This window comes from Vidua macroura, chromosome 1, assembly GCF_024509145.1.
Source record: "Vidua macroura isolate BioBank_ID:100142 chromosome 1, ASM2450914v1, whole genome shotgun sequence".
NCBI classification, from domain to species: Eukaryota; Metazoa; Chordata; class Aves; order Passeriformes; family Viduidae; genus Vidua; species Vidua macroura.
Genome location: NC_071571.1, coordinates 5439996 through 5462358, shown reverse-complemented (window position 1 = coordinate 5462358; position 22363 = coordinate 5439996). Strand labels below are relative to the sequence as shown.

Here is a 22363-nt window from a genome sequence, read left to right as displayed (position 1 = left end):
GTAACACTAGCTTCAGTTTATTCCTCCTTACATATTCAGATATAAATAGTTATACAGTTTTCTCAAGTGATAGTTCTTGCTTTTGAAGTGTTCCTGGAGATCAGCACTGTTTGAGCTGATTGAATATTACATGATACAACAGAAAGCCCCATTCCTTTTTTTAAAAAATACCCTTCTCTTCTAAACTGGTGTGCTGCAGCTGGACATTAATATCAGCTGCACATTGGTGGCAATTTTGTAATTTCTTTCCTATTTATATTTAATTAATACTGGCAAGTACTAATAAGTGTTTCTGATAATCTGTGTCACCAGTATGGCAGTAATAAGAGAAATTGATTTAAATAGAAAAAAAGAAAATGCAAAGAGGAAACAGGAGGAATTCTCCTGGGCAATATTCAGAAGCACATTGATTTGCTCACTGAATATGAACATACACATTAAATCTCAGTTCCTTGGAATTCCACCCCAAGAGTTTGGCAGCCACAAAGGCTGAGCTAGCGCTGTGAAATTGGAAATAATGTGAAAATGTACTTCAGGACTCATAGGAAAGCAAAATTAGCTTTTGGCTTTGCTTAAAAATCTCTGGTTAGAGTGAGGGGTTTCTCAGATGAGGATGAGCTGCTGGAATGAACAGCTGCAGCAATCCCTAAAATACTCCACTCCTGCATAGGATATTGCTACTCTGTGAGTGATATTAACGTCTGTAAAATGGCCCATTTAACCAAAAGGCACTGATCCACCAGGTGTGGGGAGCTCACAGAATTCCCAGAATGACCAGGATGGAAGAGACCTTCAAGATCATCGAGTCCAGCCCAGCCCCAACACCTCAACTAAACTCTGGCACCCAGTGCCACATCCAGGCTTGTTTTAGACACATCCAGGGATGGTGACTCCACCACCTCCCTGGGCAGCCATTCCAGAATTTTATCACCCTTTCTCTGAAAAACTCTTTCCAAATATCCATATTTCCCTTGATGCAGCTTGAGACCGTGTCCTCTCCTTCTGTCAGTTGCTGCTCTCCCCACTAAATTCTGTTTGCCTCTCCAAAATTAGTTTGTGGCATGACAAAGAGGGTGAGGTTAGACAGCTCCCTGCTCTGCTCAAAAATAAAGCATAAATTATTGCAGGACAAACATCAGGCAAAACCTGGATTATCCTGCAACCTTTCCTCCTCACCAGAAAGAGGTTTTACAAATGAGGTCAGTTCTACTCAGATACTTAGAAAAAGGCTGACTTTGAATTTTTGAACCTATCTGTAGGCTTGGCTGCCTGTTTTCATGCCTAAATAAAAATGAAACCTCTTCTGCTAACCTAGCCTTGAGTAAATTTTTTACCTGAATGGGAAGTAATCTTAGATGCAGCCCAATTCTGAAAGGAATTGTCACCCTTGTCCAGCATTTTAAGACCTTTAAGACAGCCAAGTCCTACACAAGTAGTGAGGTGAGGAAAAAGATTTGCAAATAAACTAGAATATTCAATTTTTTTAATCTAATATTCTGAAATATTTTCAGTGATTCTTATCATTGGTTGTCCTTTGAATGCACAGATGTTGCTTCACTGAAGTTGGTTAAACTTGGGAAATCCAAAAGTAAACTGAGTCTCGAGGAAAAAATACTACAAATTCTTTTACTGTCATACTCCCTGTGAAATCCCCACAGAACATTTATTTGTTTGTAATGCAAATTGGAGTCTGTATTTGTACCATCTAAGTGCACTAATTAATCTTACTCATATGGGCAGGGACAATGGGAGTCCTAATATGGTTAGGGATAATATTAGAGGAAAAACCCTACAAAATTCTAGTCACCAATAAAGACACTCTGTTTTCAAAATCAGGCCTCAGTATTGCCAATTTCAAGGTCATTTAATGAAACATGTTTTTCCCAGATTACTTACTGGAGTTTTAAATAGAATAGCAATTCTATACTCTTCATTTTACAAGTTCATTCCTTGCAGGTATCAAATAATTTCTTTATTAGAGGGTTTTCTTCTTTACTTCCTTGCTAATATTTTTTGTTTTGTTTTCATAGCTTACAAGCTTCTGAACAATTTAAGAGGATGATTCTTTAGTAATACAATTTCTGTAATTAAAGACCATTTAAAAATAACTTGTACTCTGCCTCCTGGACCTTTGTTAAAACTTTCCAGGAAAACCATTTGGAGAGCATTATACTTAGAGCTGAACTGTTTTTTTCTCACCCTTTAAAACCAAAATTTTCTCAGAAAATTAAGTAGCATCCATCAAGGTGGTTGACACAACTAAGTGCCAAGGCTAAGGAAAATATTTAATTCATTGCTCATTTAAACTATCTGTGCCTCTAAAACAGAAGGGCTGAGGGGAATTAAGGACACTCAGGACTTCTTGCAGGTGCTCTGCATCTCTCTGAATCAATCTCATGTTTTGTCAAAGCAATGCTAGATGTATTCAAATTTAAAGCACAGTTAAATCTTCTGGAGAAATAATCCTTCTTTGAAATAGTGCCAATGAGAGCACTGCAATATAGCTTAACAGAAGATATTATTTATGGGGCATTAAAGGCATTTACTTAATTCTTGCAAGTCAAACATCAAACCAGGCAGCATGCAGGAAAAAACCTGAAGATCTGATCCAAAGCTGAGTAACATCTACAGCTGTTAATGACAATGGGTCTATAGATTACTCCCTGTGGAGTAAATCAATAGCAGGCTTTTTCTGAATCACTGACTTCTTTCCACACCTCTGGGCCAAATCCTACTTGCATGACATGAAAAAACCCACGAGATCCAAAATCAGTGGAATGAGGGCTGTATAGGCAGCCTGACATCTGCAGAGAGCAAGAAGAATTTGGCCCAAATGTTCCTGTTAAGGCAGGTAGAAATTATCACATTCAGAGGTTAATCAAATAATCATTTTTCAAATGCAAATCAGAAACCATAGAAAATGCAAGCAACAGCAAACAATGAGAAATGGCAAGATCCCAAAACACCATCCATTCCTTATGTGAGATGTGAGGAAGTATTAGCATAATTCAGTATGACATCCATACCAGATGTTGGCAATCACCTACAGAACACCAGACACATTCATGCAGAGTCTGGAAATAAGTGGGAAGAAGAAGAAAAATTAAAAAAAAAAACCCAAAAAATAAAAAGAAACAAAGAGTGTGACTTGCAGTAGGGTTATCCTCATCGAGCCCATTCCTTTCCCTGAAGATACACCTGTGTCCTGTAAATGTCTGCATGAGTCACAGGCATGTAGGGAGAGGAGGGCTCACCCTTGATGAGTGTATTTTGTCATTACTTACTGGGACACGGGGCACCAAAGAGTTTAACAACATGTTGGCAAACTTGAATTGATGTCAGCATTCCTGCAGGCTGGCTTAGTGTGGAAAAGTGACTGACATGCCAGTCTCCAAGGAAAACACAAATATGCCATGTGTTTCTCACCCCTGGGATAGTTATTTCTTGAGTTAAGTGATTTACCCACCAAAAGGGTGACATTTATTTCCCTGCAGCAGGATTTCAGCGAGACTGAGGCAGTGAACGGGGGTCAGTCTCCTCCACACAGTCTTAATTCTTGTTCTCCAAGCTCTGTTCTGGCTATCACAGTGGCACTGGATAACATTCACAGCACTATTTATAGCCTTTAGTCTCACACTAACTTAAATGGGAGCTGGATCAGGCCCCAAAGTGCCTTGGCCCAATTTTCTATGAGGTCACCTTTCCCCGGTACCCTGTCGTTTTGTGTGAGATGTCCGTGGTGTACACGCCTGCTCCAGAAAGAGCAGGGGAGCTTCTCTGCATACAGCTGCATGCAGGCAGTTTTCAAAATCCTGGGGATGATGATGAGGATGATGATGATGATGATGGTGGCCTGCTTTTTATGGTCTGTTGATGGAGAGGGTGTACCTCAGGGTTTATATTATCTCAATTAGTACTTATCAAAAACATGGGTGATTTCCATGAGGATAAAATATGATTCAAGACCCTCTGTTGTTATTCCTATTGAGCCCACTGGGATTTGGATATTCTGGTAATGGGATGCTAATGGGAGACAAATGAATGGCTTCAGTGGGTTGTTCTGCTGCTGACCATGGTTCTTATCTGGCTAGAAAAACAAATGAATCCAGTTGCCATGGGAACATGCAAGACGCCAATTAGTAAATCAAATCACCGAGAGTTAAGGGTTTTAAAATGCTCCCATAGAGAAAATGTTACCTATTTCTAAGCACCTGAACCTGCACAAAGCTTGTTTTCCTCTCAATATCATGGGCAACTGGAAAACAGGAAAAAATGGGTGTGCTCGGTGCAGAAAAGGGAAAATGGAGGGGTTCCATGGAGGTCTTCTGGCACATTAAGGGCTGCCACAGGAGATAAGGCACTGACCTGATGTTTTACACAGCTCCAGGGGAAAAAAGGAGAGATCTGATGAAGCAAGAGGGAGGGAGGCTGCATTCAGAGACAGGATCTACAGGTCCATGTACATTTGGATCAGGAGATATTGGCACTCTGGCACTCAAACTGAGCCCCAGCTCTCCAGTGAGAGGGAAGCTGGCTGGTTGATGCCAACATTTGTGTTGTTGGGTCTGGATCTGAACTGTCCACCTGGGACAAATCTTCTAATGGGACAAAAACAGTGGGTTGCTGGAACAGTTCCTGGACTTCTCAGGAAGACCCTGGGACCTCCACCTTTGAAAAAGGTGTCAAAGAAGTCAGGCAATAAATACCATGCCATGCTTGAGCTGTGCTAAATGCAGCCTTAGGCCAGGGGAATGGACTCTGAATTTAGGAGATCTTTTTCAGCCCTGTGAGCCAGTGTCCCTCTAAAGATCCCTGTGCCTGCCTGAGCACTTAGAGCCAGGCATTAAAGGAAGGTGAGATTTTTAAAAGCACTAATTGTCAGCTTTACTGACTCCCTCTGGAGTCAATAGAGAAACCCATTGATTCCAAGTGAAGCAGAATGCCTTTGAAAAGCAGCCTCTAAGTGCTTTGCTGGACAGAAGCCTCGCACCGCGGAGGACTTGGCCCGTGGCTTTCTGTAAGCAATTTCACTGAGCACGGTGAGTCCAAGCATGTTTGTGCAAATAGAAGTACCTGATGGAAAAGTGATCAATTTTATTGAGGGAAAGCTCAGATATTTCCAAAGGAGAATACAATTTGGTGGTTTTCACCTGAGATGTGAAAGAGGGAGCAAAAATAACAAGCATCTCTCCTCTCTATGGCAATTAACCCCAAAAATCTCATGAAAGATGTTAATGCCCATGATCTTTTCATTTTTAATCCTGCTAGGGGAAAATATTTTGCCTCAGCATAATAAGCCTATGTTATCATTAAAAACTCAGACTGATCTCCAGAGAAACCACAGCATCATGTCCAATATATCTTTTAAAATATATATGCCTAGCAAGAAGATGAGCTGACTCCTCTGAAATGATCTGCTAATATTAAAAAAAACCCACCTTGTCTGTTTTTCACTGGCAGCTATAGCAATTTGTAGCTCTTCACATTTGTAATTTAATACTCAGGGCACAGGTAATCTTGATGATAAAATCAAAGGCCAGATATTCTATTAGCATATCTACATGCAGTTATGTCACCAAATAATTTGGGAACTTGTACATAAAAATGCAGTTATCAAAAAACTAATCAAATATTCAGTCAGAATGAAAAAAGAGAATGTGAGTTATTATGCATTACTTTAATAAATAACACTCCTCTTTTTTTTTTTTTTCTTCTATTAACCAACAAATGGAACAACTCAGTGTTTAATATGACTGAAGGGTTTTGGTGTATTTGAATCTGGATATTTTGAATCTCAGTACTCAGCTTTTTCCCCACTAAGTCATATCTTATCATTTGATGTAAAACAAGCTTCAGCTCCTCCTCTGATATAGGACAGCAGAAAACTGTTATATATATAACTCAGAAAAATGGACATGCTCTGCTCTGAATAGGCTCAAGCCTGAAACAAGATATAAGGTGAAAGGTGTCCCCTAGAGATGGATGTCCCTCCAAGTTAAGTCTTCAAATTGCTATCAAAGGAATCTAGGAAACAAACTGGCTTTCTCTCTGAGTAGCCACTACCATCTTACAGGATCTGTAAAGCTCAGCTCTGCTTCCAAAGGAAAATAAAAATCCTATCTCAATGGAAATGCTGTTAGACAAAACTTTTAAATCCCCACAAATCTCTGCTAATAGATTATTCTTTAAAACTTAAAGACAAAAATTAAGATAGGTACTGGTTTCAAGGACCTAGTGAATCTCTAAAATCTGTATTGGGACACACATTTCCAGTGAAAAGTACCTTGCTTTCCCAGTAATTTCGCTGATTTTAATTACTGTGGTATTGGAATGAGGAACCAAACTCTAGGCCCAGATATATATTTTTTCTTAACACTTCCATTCCTGAATTCCCGTTTCTAGTTCCATGTGGTGATGAGTTTTAATACATATCCCTGTAAGTTTACTACACATAATTTGTTTAGATTGATATTATATTGTATAATAGAGTGGATGGAAAAGCCTTTCTAACCTTAAAGATCTGTGAGTGAGAATCTGAGCAGTTCTCTCAATCTTTTGAATATTTTTAACATGATTGCCAACATCTGTTCAGGATTATCACAGATAGGATCTACCATGCATGGTTTTTGCTATCTTCTCTACCTTGTCATGCAGGTTGGAGATGTTAAACACTGAGGCTGAATGAGACCTGTCCATAGATAATGCTCAGCAGTAAAGTTTTATTGCATTGTTAGTCCTCAGTGGACTCATCTCTGCATAAATTGCTTTATATTTTTTTAATAGTAAGAGAATATATAAAGAGCTTCTTTCACTACCAGATGTGTAGTAAAACTGATTTTTCTTTTTTTTTGAGGGGGTGAAGAGGGGAGAAATCATATTCTTGAAAATACGAGAAAACATGCGTCGATGAAATGCTGAACCTACCAAAATAAACACTGAAATGTTTTCCAATCTCTTCAAGGCCCAAAATTTCAGCAGTGTTTCTATCACATGCAAATGGATAAACACCATGACAAATTAGGCTATCTGTGCCTGCAGTCTTGAAACCTCAGCTCATAGCACAGATTTAGATTCCTCTATCGATGTGCTCTTAAACATGAATATGCATTTTGAGGTCATTAACCTTCCATTTCTAAAAATCAATATCCAAAGGTTTTAAAAGATTTTCATTGCCATCCTCATAGGGTTCACAGATGAGCACTTTCTGTATGTGACTCACGAGCCACTGTTCTTACTGCAGCACTTGTGAGCTCTGCAGTTTTGGAGGCACTCTTATTCCTCCTGCCCACAAAAACCATTTTGGAAAAATGTGTAAGAAAAAGTGTATTCTATTGACAGGTCACATTCCCTACATTCCTCCATTTCCTGATCAGTATCTATGGTTAAGTCTTCTGTAATTACAGTGTTTGCTACTGGAAATGGCATGTAGGCTTTAACTGCAGCCCGAGTGTTTAACCTGATTTTCACCTGAAATGACTGAGATTGTTTTCAGCGCCCGCAGTACTCTGAACGTTCGTAAGGCTGAGACATTGCCCAGGTCCACAAATTCAGTTATGTATCTGTAACAAGGGAAAGTCACACACAGACAATGACAAAACACCAGCCAAAAAAAACAACAATCAAAGGGACAAAGAGAGACAGAGAAAGAATCACTTGTAGCTGAGAGCCAAAACGTAAGGATCAGGGCGTCTTACCTGGGATTACTGAAATAGTTTTTAAAGCTCTCAATACCCTGAAAGTCCGAAGAGGTGAAACACTGCCTACATTCACAAATTCTCCTACATACCTGTAGAATTAAGTCACAGTTATTTGGAATTATACAATAGAGTATGAGACTTGTCTGAATGTAGAAAGCATTCATACACAGTGGAGTGAACACAGCCAAATGAAAGGTGCATCCACTTTTCAGGCTGCTCTTTGATGCCATTTGCCTCAGGTTTTTATTAGTGCACATCATTTCAAATGCTACTTGAACTATTAAACTTTTCTATTAGGCATCCATCCTTTAAACCTACTGGGTGAACTCTGTTATTGTGTTGTTCAGCCATAAATACTTTAAAGATTTTACCATCATGTAGTTGAACAAAAAAAAAAAAAAATTCTTTATATTATTGGAAATATTAAGAGTTATTTTGCTGCTTCAAATACTCTAGCAATTTTCACATAATAGCTTATGAAAACTACATATAGGACAACATAGCAAAATAGTTTGAACATTTCAACTGTGTTATTTAGTTTAAGATGCTGTATTTCTGTGGTAAAGCAAATTTTGGTTTCAAGAGATGCTTTAAATTGTATTTTGTTTTATATTTCAATTTCATGCCCTTTGGGTGTGGGAAGATGGAGTCTAAATGAATATAACTGCCATCCTATTAAAAACTCTTTATTATTAAAATACCAGTCCCAGCTGTTCCCTGCCATGCCTCTCTTGGTCATCCTGGAGACTCATCACATCCGAGCTAAATGCTCCCAGGAGGGAGCATTCCAGTCATGGAATGAGTTTCATTTAATCAGTGTTGTACAAAATTATTTCCTCCCAGTCAGTATGCAGAAAAACCATAGTCACCACTGTATCTTCGAAACAAAAGAGATCTTGGACCCTTGAATTTTACTTCTAAAATTCTACCAAATTTCATTCAACTGCTCTACTTCTTTGCGGCCTTTGTTTCTAAATGCTACAGAAAAAAACTCACCTGGTTATTTGAAAAAGCCTGCTTAAGTGGGCTTTGTCCAAAGGCCCCTGGGGAGGACAAAGCATCCTCTCCATATCTACTAATCCAGATTATAGCCTGGAAGAACAACATTGCTTCTCTTCATAATCTCCCAGGGGAGTCTGGGCAACAATTTACCTGTTTCCTCCCCATCTTTACCCTGTGCTTCTCTCCCAAATTCTTCTTCAGCATGAAAGGTAGAGGAAAAAATATTTTTGGGGAGAAGCACTAGGATGGGAATATGGTTTTGCCAACCAGAGATTTGTAAAAACACATTACGAATATGTGAACAAGCATATGAAGTTGATAATACTGCTGCTTGTAATAGTCAATTAGGATTTATTTTGATCATTTTTTCAATGAAAATGCTGCTGACCAGCTCTTTTGTACCAGGGAGTGAGAAGTAACTGGAATTCCTATCCTGAATTTTCCCATTAGCCAGGGAATTCCTTATTGTCTTTAAGATTTTGACAGGGCACTTCCCAACCCAGAGCTACAGCTTCCTCTCCCTCACCTGTCCTGGAAAGAGGAACTCACTAGTCTGAGAGAGAGGGCTCTAAACAAGGGCAGTTTCATAATTTCCTTTGAACCCATCCTGACCCCAGAGAGAGTCACAAGCCATGGCTGTGTCTGCTGGCACAGGACAGGAGAAAAGCCCCAGAGACCTGCAGCACTTCCTTTTCTCCAATGTGCTATTTAAAACAACTCTCTGTGGCCCAATCTGCGCTGGCTCTGCCCAAAAGAGAAGACAAGAAGCTATTTTGCAACAACTCTAAAGCAAATGATGGCCTTCCCACTGTAACACCATCAGTGAAATAATTGTATTTTCTGTTAGCTCAAAACCCTTGGTCCATCTGACTCTCATGGCCCCTTATTGGGCTCCTCCATTTTGAATTCCCAGCCCATCTTTGTTTGCAGATACAGAAATACCTCTGGCAGTACACAGGCTACGAGCAAAGACAACACCAGAGTTACCTGTGTGATCCATCTTACTTTAAATTACTTGCAAATTGGATTTGTATGAAGGCTAAATCATATCAGAATAGATTCCATTATCCAAGTCTCTGTACTATCTGCTGCTTGCATACTTGGGAAGGAGGTTTCATTGTACATATGAAGATCATATTGCAGCCACTTTTAACTCTCTCACTGCTGCCCATGGGCTCAAGGAAACACTTTTCCATTTCTTTTTTTATTCCAGAATTCCATTTATTTTTCCATTATTAAAGGCTTTGTATAATACGCCTTAAAGTAAGAAACAATAGGAATGGATTCTGGTTCTGAAGAGATAGTTTGGTATTAAGAAAATAGTTTGATATTAAGAAGTTTGATAGTTCACAGTTGTAGGTCCCCCTGTTTTAGGGATGTTCTAAATAAGATTTGAAATATAATTTGGAAAGAAAATCAAGAGGTAGTTAAGAAAGAAAGCACAGAATCTCAAGCCTCTCATAAGAAAAGCTTTAAGGATTTGTCATGATCCTTGGGCTGGAGCACTGAGTGGCCATTCAAGTCTAGAAATAGAAAAGAAAAAAGAGGGGAAAACCCACAGCCTATGGGCCCCAAATCCTGGTTCCTACCAACATGGAGTGAATGATTCCCCTGTGGGTTACTGTCCACCTCAAGGTCTGAGCAAACATTCTCATCTTTCCTGCTCCCTAAATCCCAAAAATCCAGAGATGATGCAGAGACAATTTAAGGGGTATTCAGACCATGTACCCCAGTGACTGTTCAGACCTGAGTTTCAGTCTGAGATGTCTCCAGAGCTGGGGGTGATGCCTCAACCTCAGCCCAAGGTGACAAGATGAGGAAGAGTAGATTCATGATCAAAGCTGGAAGCTGTGGGTCCGGTCCTCTTGTCCTTTTCTCTGCTCCTTTCTACCTTACTGTCAGAATCCTCCTTCCTTCTAGAAAAGTGAGAATCCATGCACAGAAATTCTCCACGTTGTGCTGAATTCTGAGACCTACAAATAAACTCACATCCTAACTCACAAACAGATGGATGATTATACCCTGCTTTTACCACCTGCCTGATGGACAGGAGACAGGAGAGCAGGATGGTGACTCCGTGTTTTTGTCCTGCCACTAAATGTTGCAGGAGAATTGCACTTAGCGATGCTTGAGGAAAAGTTTAGCTGAGAAAAATACCCAGTGTGTGCTGACCTCCAAAAGATTCTCCCCATCTGCACTGATTTGTTTTTTTAAAGGCTTATCATAGTGGCCAGATGTCAGTTCAGCCAAATCCATAGGAATGCAGCAACAGATACCGGGACCTGGCCTAGGGCTGGCTTAGATCCAAAGCCTACTGAAATAACTGGGAGTGTTCCTGAGGAAGTTCACTTAGGTTTTACACACCTTCATGCTGTTCTACTGCTAAGAGCCACAGAATTATAAAATATCTCAAGCTATGTGAAGGGACCCATAAGGATCAAGAGTGCAATTTCCTGCTCCTCACAGGACTGCCTAAAACTAAACCATATGACCAAGAGCATCATCCAGAGTCTCCTTGAATACTGGCCTTTATCTCTGCACCCTAATAGAGTTGTGCTTTCAACTTCAGTGTTTTAGCTAACTTTGGTTATATTTTTTCCTGATTTTGGTTCCATTCAAATTTCACAGCCCCTGGAGCTCAGCTCAGATGTTGGTGTTAACACACTTGAATCTCACCTAATGCTGTGAATTATGGAGTTTAAAGATGGCAGCAAGAACTAACTTAAACCCAGAACTGAATACAGGTATCATTAAGCAGAAAAAAAAAACAAGGAAATCAGATCAGATCCTTCCTTATTTAGGAAGTTGAGCCTTTCAGACATCTCTACCATCTTTCAGTTCAAGATGGCACTCATTCTTTGCACAATTTTTTTCTTTTGTGACTATGAAGAAATCTATGAATTCTGTCTTAGCTGGAGTACTGACAGCATCAGACCTCTGCCTTTGGCTAGAGCTTGGGCTGACCCTGAGTCCCCTGTGAGTGCTGGCTGACTGCTTCTCTACCCCTGTGTATTTTTAGCTGTCTGGATGTTGCAAATCCATCACCTTCTTCACAGCACCAGAACCCCACGTGTCCTCAATGAACTCTAACAATCTAGGCAGAAGCATACAGCTGAAGGGGAATATAATAGTGGGGGCCAAATTTCTATTTCCAAGATATACAACAAGTTTCAGAGGACTACAAATTAATTCTCTATAGTAAAATAGTAATTACTTTCCAGATGAAAAGGGTTTGTGAAAAGAGGGACGTGAAAACAGCTCTGGTGATGTGATGGATAGATAGAGTATAAATAGGGATTTAAATACGTGGGTATTCAGTCACACTTACAACACTTTCTATTCAGGGGTCTGAAGCTTCCCAAAACTACATTAGATAGGCAGATATTATTACAGGTATTTTACAAACAGCTCTCTCTATGGAGCAGAGAGAGAGTAAATAATTTCTCCAAAACTGTGTAGTGAATTCAGAGAACAGAACTGAGAATTCCTCTGACTTCTTCCTCTGAAACCACTCAGGATAAAAATCCTCCTTCCTAATACACTTCAGTCTTTTCTCATTTTTAGTAAAATTTGTGGGAAAAAAAAAAATCCAGACAACCATTTAAAAAGTTCTATTGCATATAAATCTCTTGAAAAATATAAAGGAGTGCTACTTACGCCATAACAATAACGCTGAAATCCAGCCAGTTCCATGGATCCCGAAGGAAGGTGAATTCTGTCATGCAAAATCCTCTCGCCAATATTTTTATCAATGACTCAAAAGTGTAAATGCCAGTGAAAGTGTACCTGGGGAACAGAGTGGCCAAGGAAGAAAAAGAATTAGCAAGCAGTAGACAACTGAAACTGCAGGGGCACAACTCTGGGGTTGCTCATGTGAGTCCCAGCTGCAGCGCTGGGCTGTGCATGAACAGCCTTGTGTGTGGACCAAGGAACAGGTAAGGAACAGCAAAATACTTGGGACAGTCTCAGAAGGAAGATAATTTCCAGCATGGGGTGTCCCTTGATGAATCCTCACTCATTAAGTCAAGCACAGACACCACGCTGCTAAGCTGGGCCATGGGGCTTCTGAACCTCTGCCATCTCCAGTGGGCAAAGAGTGGGTTAGGGAATCATGGAATGGTTTGGGTGGGAAGGGATCTTAAAAATCATCTTCTTCCAACCCCCCTGCCATGAGCAGGAAACCTTTTGCTAGACCACAATGTCAGAGACCCATCCAACCTGGTCTTGAGCATTCCCAGGGATGGGAAGCCCACATCCTCTCTGGGCAACAGTATGCCACGTTCCTTGTCTTTGTGTTGTTCCCCTCATACCTCTCATCTCTTCCTGACCAAGACATTTTGGAGAGTAAAAAAATGCCACCACTTGTTTTTATCAGCTAGAAAGGGTAATTGTCCTGCAACTTTCCTTGTGTTTCACTATCCCTGGCAAATCTCACCAGCCTTAAGAATTAAACAGCAAAATTCCCTCACTGAAAAAGAATTGAAAAACTCCCACCTGACTACTGTATGTAGTAATTTTAACCTGCCTGACAGTAAAGGAGACACAAGTCAGTTTTTTATCCCCCGGTAAATTAAGTTATTACCAACAGCCTCTTGGCTGTTGGCTGTGACGATCTGGGCTAGAACATAGATCTTACCTTTCATAATAAATATGACATTTGTAATAAAATTTAGCAAAATCTCTGTGGAGGACAGAATTGGCTCTGATTTATAACTCTCAGATCTGTACTCACCCAGGGCTCTACCTGCCATCAGAGACAGAGTTCAGGGCATACAGCAGTTCTTTTTTAATGTTGCTACCTGAGACACCTAGCCCAATGGACTGGGTATTCTAGGCCATATCTTAACAAAAGAAATAAATGTTTAGTGTCTACCATGGGCATTCCCTACCCCTTTTCTCCTAATGAAGATGTAGATCACACCAAAGCCTATTAAAAAACCTCAAACACCTCAAGTCCACTAAAACACAAATCTCATAAGTCATGGTGTGAAGGGCTGTCACTGGAAACACTGGCTTGTGTTTTCTATTCAGTGCCTAAACATCAATTGGTGCCATCACACATTAAAAAAAAAATGTAACTGTTCAGATTCCTGTTTGGTAGAAAAAAGGTGTGAGCAATTGAAGGTGGCAATATAAGGAAGAACATTATGCATATAATATATTTAGCTGTATTACACTGAACTGCAACTGGTCAAATACACAGATATCCTGCCTCCTGCCATCAAGTTACACTGTAGTGCTACTCACATGTTATAAAATCTCAGTGTGTTTCATCTTAAAATGGGGATTAGCAGGAGAGTTTGGGTGCAGCAGTAGGCATTAAATGTGTCTCACAGCTCCTCTTTGACCATATACCTGAGCACTATCTTGTACCCAACTTTTTCACAGCTCCTATTTAGCTTTGCTCTGGTATTTCGAATATAGGTCACCCATGTGACAGTCTCTTTAAGCATGTGTATTTAGTAATAAACACAGAAAACACATGCAAAGAACTAAAAAAAAAAAAATACTTAACAGTACATAAGCTCATTAAAATGATAAAGCACTTGTATTTATTCTGCATGTCAGATGGGTTTAATTGATTGTATAATCATCATTTAATTCTAAATGGATGGGGCGAAGTCCTCCAGCAACTGAACAGCTTCTTTAACAACAAAAGTCAGGGTTCTTAAAAAAATTTAGTGGGGGGAAGTTGATTTTTTTTTTTCAAAATGGTAAGAAAATGCTTTAAAGGAAGATCTAGGACAAATATTTGAACAAGGTTATTCTTCTATCCCCTGTGAGTCTCTGAAACAGCAGAACAAAATGGATTAAATGTATCTCTTCTCCAAATCCAATATTAATCAATTTGAATTACAGTTCATTGGGTTATTTTGCTCCTCCAAAGTACTTGACTTTGGTTTCATTCCATGCACTTGAGGAGGAAAAGCTGAGAGATATGAGGGGAAGAGGAGAAGAGGAAACGTGGAAGGATTCACTCCATGCTGCATGAGTCCATCTGCATTTCTGCTCTGTGTTTTCTGCATGTTCTGCTTGATGCATTGATAAAACCATCCACATTCTCCTGCTTGCAGAAGACACAATATTATAATTTTTGGGTTTTTCCTCCAGAATGTTCGAATTTCCAGCTGTACACCAACTGACCAAATTTTGATGAGATGATCACGTGGATGGGATGTCCATGACTCAGCAGAAAACACCATGGCAATGGTTATGAAAGTTTTCAATAGGAGAAGGACAACATCAGGGGAAAGGACAGCCACAGACATACTTGAGGGTACCACACTATACATGAAACATCCTGGGATTAGGATGTTATTGTGATGGGATGAAATATTTGGATCAGTGCTGCCTATAATTAGCAATTTATGGCCTAGAAGATGTGTCCTGCATGATTTTATGGAACCTAAATAAGGGCGTTTTACTGTCTTTTCTTACAGCCCTGAGTAGACCAACCACCAGGCTATGAAGCAGCAGATGGCATTTATCATATGTCAGTCAAAAATAAAAAGTGTGTTCTGATTGGTTCAATGAGCCAAAATAATTGTTTAATGCACTGTAGGTTGATTAGCTTGTGCATCTGGTATCTGTTTCTAAAAGGAATATTTTTAAGCAACTTAAAGAAATGAAATGGGTTTTCATTTCACTGAAGCCCCTTAACCTCTTTTAAAATTAATTTAAAAACCCACAACAACAAAAAAATAACCCACTTCAAGCAGTGCCTTTGCTATTTTTCCTGAAGGCTTGTCAAGCTAAAAAGACAGGAATTCTCATAGAGGTGTTCCCAGATAATTTGATGTTCATAAAGTATTCCTGCCAATGATTACAGGGGAGCACTTCTCATGCTGTGCTCAGTCCAAAAGAAATTTTTGGTTCCATTAAGTTTCAGATCAAGGATAGAGGTAAGTCAGTTCAGGAACTATTCTCTGAAATAATTCAACTTAAGCTCCATCAGCCTATTCTGATGTGTCCAACCATCAAATCTCTTGCATGAGAACTGTGGAAGGCTGACAAGTTTCAAACAGGGTTGTCCTCAATATGTGATTTCATCCAGATGTAGCATAAAAGGTGCCTCTGGCAATAAGCATGAGATTCATGGACTAAAAATGTTTAGTTTGCTTACTAAGGGAGTTTTCACAGGCTGAAACAACAACCTGGAAAACCATTTTGTGAGGGCAGACACCACAGTCAGTACTACTGGAAAGAAATCAGACAACAGCAAACAAGGTGCAAATAAGAACACAACAAAAGGAAGGGGAAGGATGAGGTGAGGATGGGACAGCTGTAAAGCAGCAAGGATACTTACTCAACATATTTATTCCATGATGGAGTCTCTGATTGTGCCATGAACACACAATTCGTTAAAATAGTGCACATAATAAACATACTGAACAATGTAAATAGGCAAATTAAGGAAAACAACGTATTTGATACAAGACTTCATAAATTTTTGTCTTTTCACACAAGATGTGAGAGCTCAATCACAATTTGCAAGTTGCTTCAAGAACTATAAGCATTTGTTTGCAGGTGCATAAGGAGATAAATAATTATATGAACATAGAAAAATGAGAGAACCTTCCATGCCTTTTTTTCTCTTTTCCTACATCTTTTAATCATTCTTTATAATGATGTAAACAAATGCACTGACTCTGCAGTCCTTTGAAAGCACAATACCCCAAATTTACAGCTGTGTTGGTCAGATGACAATGTGCATAGGTGCACAACTTTGTATGAAAAGAGGGATTAGTCTCATTTAAGTATCCACAGAAAAACCTGTGTCTGCAAATTCCCACTTCATTTTTTATCCTGAAACATTTCTCAGGCAGTAGGGGAAAGTTACAAATCTGGTCTTTCTAATCTTTTTAATGGGCTTGAGGTCTTGCTTTCAGTATAAAGTTTCACCAAAAGCAAGTATGAGTTTCAGAGTACTAATTTTAAGATTTGTTCTGCAAACCTGCTGGGAAAAGAGGCCCAGCCTTGGTCTGCAGGGCTCTCTGTCTCTGCTGAGGGACCAGATTCCCTGCTTGGAGGCTAAAACAAACTTCCCAAGTGCACAGTTCACACACTTTGCTGCTAAGCTGAAACCATAAACATAAAAAGCACCCTAAATCAAATTCCTGAAATTGAAAACATAATTCACTGGATGGCTCTCCTAAAAGCACATGCTGCTTTCTGTAAAAAAATTACAAAATATGATGGGATTCTCCTGCATCAATAACTGCATGCAACCAGGAAAATCTAACTACAGAAGATAAGGCAAACAGTCTGCAATCCAGTCAACAGGCAGGGACCTTTCCCAGGGAATATAAATAAAACCCAAAAAAATTATTTTGCCTTTTTTTGAAAAGAAAAAAAAAAAAAGTATGGTTTGGTTTGGGTTTTTTTTTTCACCTCTGTAGTTGATTCTGTTTGTGTTATTTTTTGTCTGAGAACAGTGATTGAAGGATTTAGTTCCAAACCTACATCCTGAAATGTTTGCTTTAAATTTATCCTCTTGCAGAGCCAAAGTCTCTGCTGAATACAGAGTGGAACGTTTTCCAATGGGCCACATAAGCAACTGCAAGGTTAAATTGGCAGTAACCAACCTGCAGATTCCCCAGGGCCACCCCAGAAGGCAGTAATTGAACTCACAGGGACTGCTCATCTCACAAACATCTTCCACTTCTGGGCCAACACCTCCTACTGAAGGACTGGGAAGGATGTCTGATACCCGTTCAAATTTGCTCAAATCAGCTTCAGATATATTTCTGTAAGTTTTGTCATTCTTGTTAACATAATTATTAAGTTCCAGCTGGCCTAGAAAACACTGGATTACATTTTCAACTCCAGTGAAATGCTGTGGATGAAGCCCAGGAAACCAGAGAGCTATCTTCAGACCATGTCAAACAAATAGCATACTTCAATTCCAAGCAAATGAACTCCTATGTTGGAATTTAGAATCACTGGTTTGATCTCTACATGCCTGTTTCTTTGTGATATAAACTGAATCTAACAGCTTTCCCAAATGCTCACTTACGGGCAGGTGTTGTCACCTCCTTATTCAAGCACGAAAGAGAACAAACCAGAGAACACAGGTTGAAAATGTTAAGGGTCAGCTCTGGGACAACAAACACACTACAAATTCAATCTGGGTTTCATGACCAAGCTGAAAACTACAAAGAACATAAAAGAATGAAACAATTCAGCTGGTTATGCACCAAAGTTAGTGGTCTGTGTTAAATTAGAAAGAGAAAACAGAAATCCCCACAGAATGAAAATTAGCATTCCTACCTGAAATCGAATACAATTGTTTGCATTAGAAAAAGCCCATGATGATGATCTACTCAGAAAGGACAAAGCAAAGAAGATAAAACTGAGATAAGCTGTATTAGCAGCATTGTCCATTCCCTATCTTAGAACAGCTATTAAATCAAATTTTCCAAAGCCTACAAACTAAATATACTAAGCTACTCATCAAGATCCTTTCTGCAATAAATTAAACCTATTATTTCCAATTTGAGGTTACAGAATAGCCTTTGCACAAACCGATTCTAAAATTTATAAATTTTATCTCCTAGCACAAAGATATCGAGTCCAACGCAGCATACTTCTATTCTAGACTTCATTATGATGGATAATTGTTAATTAGCAGACTGAATACTAGAGGCTCTTCAGGTGATCATTGCCAAATTACACATAATATGTGCAAGCAAAGGTTAGTCCCAATGAATAGAATGTATAATTGGTGCTTCACAAGATCTCATTTTGCCTTATGGAAAGTGTGCAAAATAAGATGAGAGGAAAGCTGCAAGCAGAAAATATGAACTAAGATTGGAACTTCTGTAAGAAGATTATTTTTCTTTTTCTGATGCACCAGAATCCACAATTCTAGCACCAAGGAAGGTCATTTTTGCCAAACCTCCAGCCTGGATCAGCGGCAAAGTGAGAAAAAGTAGCTATAAAACCTAGAAAAACTAAAAATTACAATTGCTACAGATTCTATACAGGCTAGCAAACTGCTCAGAGAAACTAAGGACACCACAGAATGGTCCTTGGCTTGCAGGCAAGAAGAACTAAGGGGAGTCTTTTAAAGACAAGAAATGTTGCCAGTGATTTCATCTCATTAAAAGGTGGAGATAATTAATAAAAATGTTAATAACAGCTAATAATGATGCAGAATAAAAAAAGTGTTCATCCCATTGGAGCTACAATCCTGCACTCCCCATGTGCTCTGGGACAGGAGTGGAGCAGGGCCACCTTCTGGGCAGCCATGTGGGCCCTGGACCATCCATGAGGCTTCACAGATTCTGAATAAGAGGAGAAATACCTAGAAGGGGTTTAAAGATACATTATATATTTGTAATAAACAATACTAGGAGGCTGTGGAAGTTTTTCCCCTTGGAAGGGTGTACTTTTGAAAGACTGGAATTCTCAGTCTTGGCTAGATGAGCAGTGAACACATAGCATCTATCCTGCCAGACATCTCAGAGGAAGAACTCCACATACAGCTACTTAACCAAGAAATGTGACCCCCCACAGCTTCTTTATATTTTACTCTGTCCTCTCTATTCTGTTCCACTGTTGGCCTTCATGGTGCACTCAATGGCTGGAAATTGAAATATGGCATCCACTAAAGAAGCTGCTACAGATATTTACGTGACAGGGCACCATTTGCTAATGCTCCTTTCAGGCTTTTGCCCTGGGGAAAATAAAGATTGCTTGATTACAGTCACGCAAGAGGATAGATCTGGTTCCCAGGTCCATGTCTGTGATATTATCTGCTTGAGTACCTGCGGGTTCGGGCTCCTTTCTGCCTGGAATATTGACTGCCTGCTCAGCCACTTGGCCTTTGTATTTCAGGTTGATACAAAAGGTCTTTATTGACAGAAAACAAATCAGTGCCTAATGCAGGATCTTTGTTGCCTCACTGGGACTGGAGTTGTTGCCTCCTGCTTGTGCCTGCCAAAGATTGAGCTGTGGGATCTCTCGACATTATCAACACAAGGTGATAATTTCTCTCTTTCTGGAGCTAAACTTATGCTTGCATTGAGACCTGCCACTCCCAAAATCTTACACTCCTTATCTGACCATGTTTCCCAACAGATATTTTAAATGCTCTCCTCTGTGGTCTTTATCCTTGGAAGTAATGTGGTCAGGATTTCTTGCTTATTTATCTTCTGTTCAGCTGCTACCAAGGGCATGTAGCTCCTGTGCTACACATTCCTGTGACCTCTTGACTTCACCAGACAATGTAGAAAAAAGGGAGGAAAAGACAGAACAAGCCTCCAAAGCTGGAGGCAATATTCTCAATTTCTTTCTAAGAAGCCCAGTTTTTAGATTCTTCCCTTAGCCATACCTGGGCAAATGCATTGACCTTGATTAACTTCAGCAAGGCTGTGCTGAGGTAACTGTGCCTAAAAAACTTGGTTGGGCTCTAGGTATGCAGCAGCATGTGCTGCATTGTGTGCACACATAATCTGATCCACCAGCTCATCTCTCTGCAGAATTCTATAGTGTATTCTTAGTAACCATAATAATATCTTGGCTGATAACACATATGCATTTTTGCATAGAATTATTACAATCAGAAGCTCCACCTGTTTTTCCTTTTGATGGAATATCTATAGTATCACCTTTTTTTTTTTTTCCTCCTCTCTGTGTGGAGTGGGAATCTAATTTATTTCCTTATTTGTTTTCCCTGAAATTTGATAATTAACCAATGTTTCTAAGATGCTACCTACTTAATATTTATTCATTCTCTGTGATGGACATGAGCATTGCAGATGAGGGATTTCCATCACTAAAACATCACAGAATGACCAGAGCAGCATGGGAAGTCTTTGAATTATCACTGCCTGGTCTGCCATGTGCACCCTAGAGAAAGCAGCCAAGTAATGAAAAAAGGTGTGTTTTCAGTAATGTTCACACAAAGCTGAACATTTGGGTCAGTTTGGCTTTCCAGAGAGATAGGACTATGTCAGAATATAATGTTTCTGGGGTTGTGTGAAAAAACCAAGCCAAAACCAACCACTGCAGTGTGTCTTGCATGACTTCAGAACCAGAGCTACAGGAAATCAGGCACTGCCCTTCCATTGGAAGGTCCAGCAGGACAGCCTGTGGTTTTTTTTCTTTGTTGGATAACATATCCAAATAAACAAACTAGAAAAGAATCAACAAGACAATTTTTGAAATATTCTGTTTCAGGAAAAAAAAAAAGTTCTGATCTGAAGCAGTTCAAAATTAAATCGTGTCTGCAGACAGTATCACGGAGTTTTACCTCTGGGAGGGATTGCTGAAGTGCTTGGAATCTCCACAGTGCAGATTTCCCCTGGTAGCCTTCCTTTCTGAGGTACTACACCCACTTTCCCTTCAGTAAAGATGACCAGTCCCTTCCCATCTTTTAATCCTGATTAAACTCCCAGACTCTCCACTGCCATTCACATTATCTGATGCCAGCAGTAAGATACAGTCATTTTTATAGCTCACATAACAATATAAAATGAAACAAACTGAAAATCCAAGTGCATTTCTGCTTGTGCAGGCAAATTCAGCCAAAAGATTTAAAACAGCTTAATGAAATAGAATGGTTTCTGACTTCCATCCATCTGTGTTTAAAACCCATATAAAATACATGAGGAGGAAAATCAACAGAAAGGATATGAATGTACCAAAATTTTAATTGCTGCTCTTCTGATTGGATGGAAAGGACTAAGTATATACAAGGCAGGAGTGGCACTAAATCGAAAGATTGTCTTCCCTTTGTTCAGTACTATAAATGTCTGGAAAACAAAACAGGAAATGAGAACATTCAGTATTTGCATTTATGCTCAGCTTTTCCAGCCCACATCCCACTGGGAAACTCCTGCCAGCATCCCATACTTTTCCCCCCTCCCAAGACCCCCAAAATCCTTCTCTCTTGGTGAAAAGTTTTGTTCAAGGCTTTCCCTACAGAACTGACTGTCCTGTTGTAATATCCCAAGTATTTTTTTCTTTCTGCAATCCTTAGTGGGTCCTGTGCCATCACCTCCACCATGGGGCTGAGAAGAGAGCAGAATCACCTTTAAAAATAAAAAATTACCTGGAGAGGAAAATGTGGTGGAAGAAATTATGTTATGCTCTTCTTCCCAGGTGTTGCAGATCTCATTATGTTGTTGATTCAACTTCTCTACTTTGAACACTTTATTGCTCTCAATTTTGTCTCACCAAGTAAAAAGTTGTAGGAGGCACAGTTCCACACTAGGATCTGACCTTGGCACTGGAGCACTCTCATTGTGTTCAGATTAATATGGCCAGAGAAAACAATTCTCTGAGCTATCTTAAACCCAAAACAAAAGTGAATTGGATGCTGACCCAAATTGTAGAGCTCTGAAGATGCCCCACCAGGCACTGAGGAACTAATATTCACTCAGAGACACAATTGAGACACGCAATATATAAAATCTAAGCAGTTCACACACCTTGAGTCTAAAGACTTCATGGCACTAAAATTGCAAATCTATATCCTGTTGCTTATGCCCAGGGATAGCTGGCAAATTAAAAGGTAATTTAATTCTGGCCCTTCCAGGTAAGTAATCTGTTTGTCTTTATCTATTTAACTTTTATTCTGTAGCTCTAGCACCTACCTCTACACTGTTTTAATAGAAGTACCATTATGGTCATATTAATGCATTGTTTACAGGAAATAG

At 39.5% G+C, this 22363-nt stretch overlaps 1 protein-coding gene across 1 annotated transcript in view; it reads right to left on the bottom strand.

The window, feature by feature from the left end:
* Positions 1-22363, bottom strand: part of LOC128805975 (sodium channel protein type 5 subunit alpha-like) — a 207134-nt gene that overhangs the window by 146132 nt on the left and 38639 nt on the right. The window contains exons 3-6 of the mRNA XM_053975044.1: positions 21339-21457; positions 16006-16095; positions 12357-12485; positions 7468-7559 (exon numbers count right to left, since the gene is read on the bottom strand). Of these exons, the coding sequence (XP_053831019.1) occupies positions 7468-7559; positions 12357-12485; positions 16006-16095; positions 21339-21457 (430 nt within the window). The remainder of the gene's footprint in view (positions 1-7467; positions 7560-12356; positions 12486-16005; positions 16096-21338; positions 21458-22363) is intronic.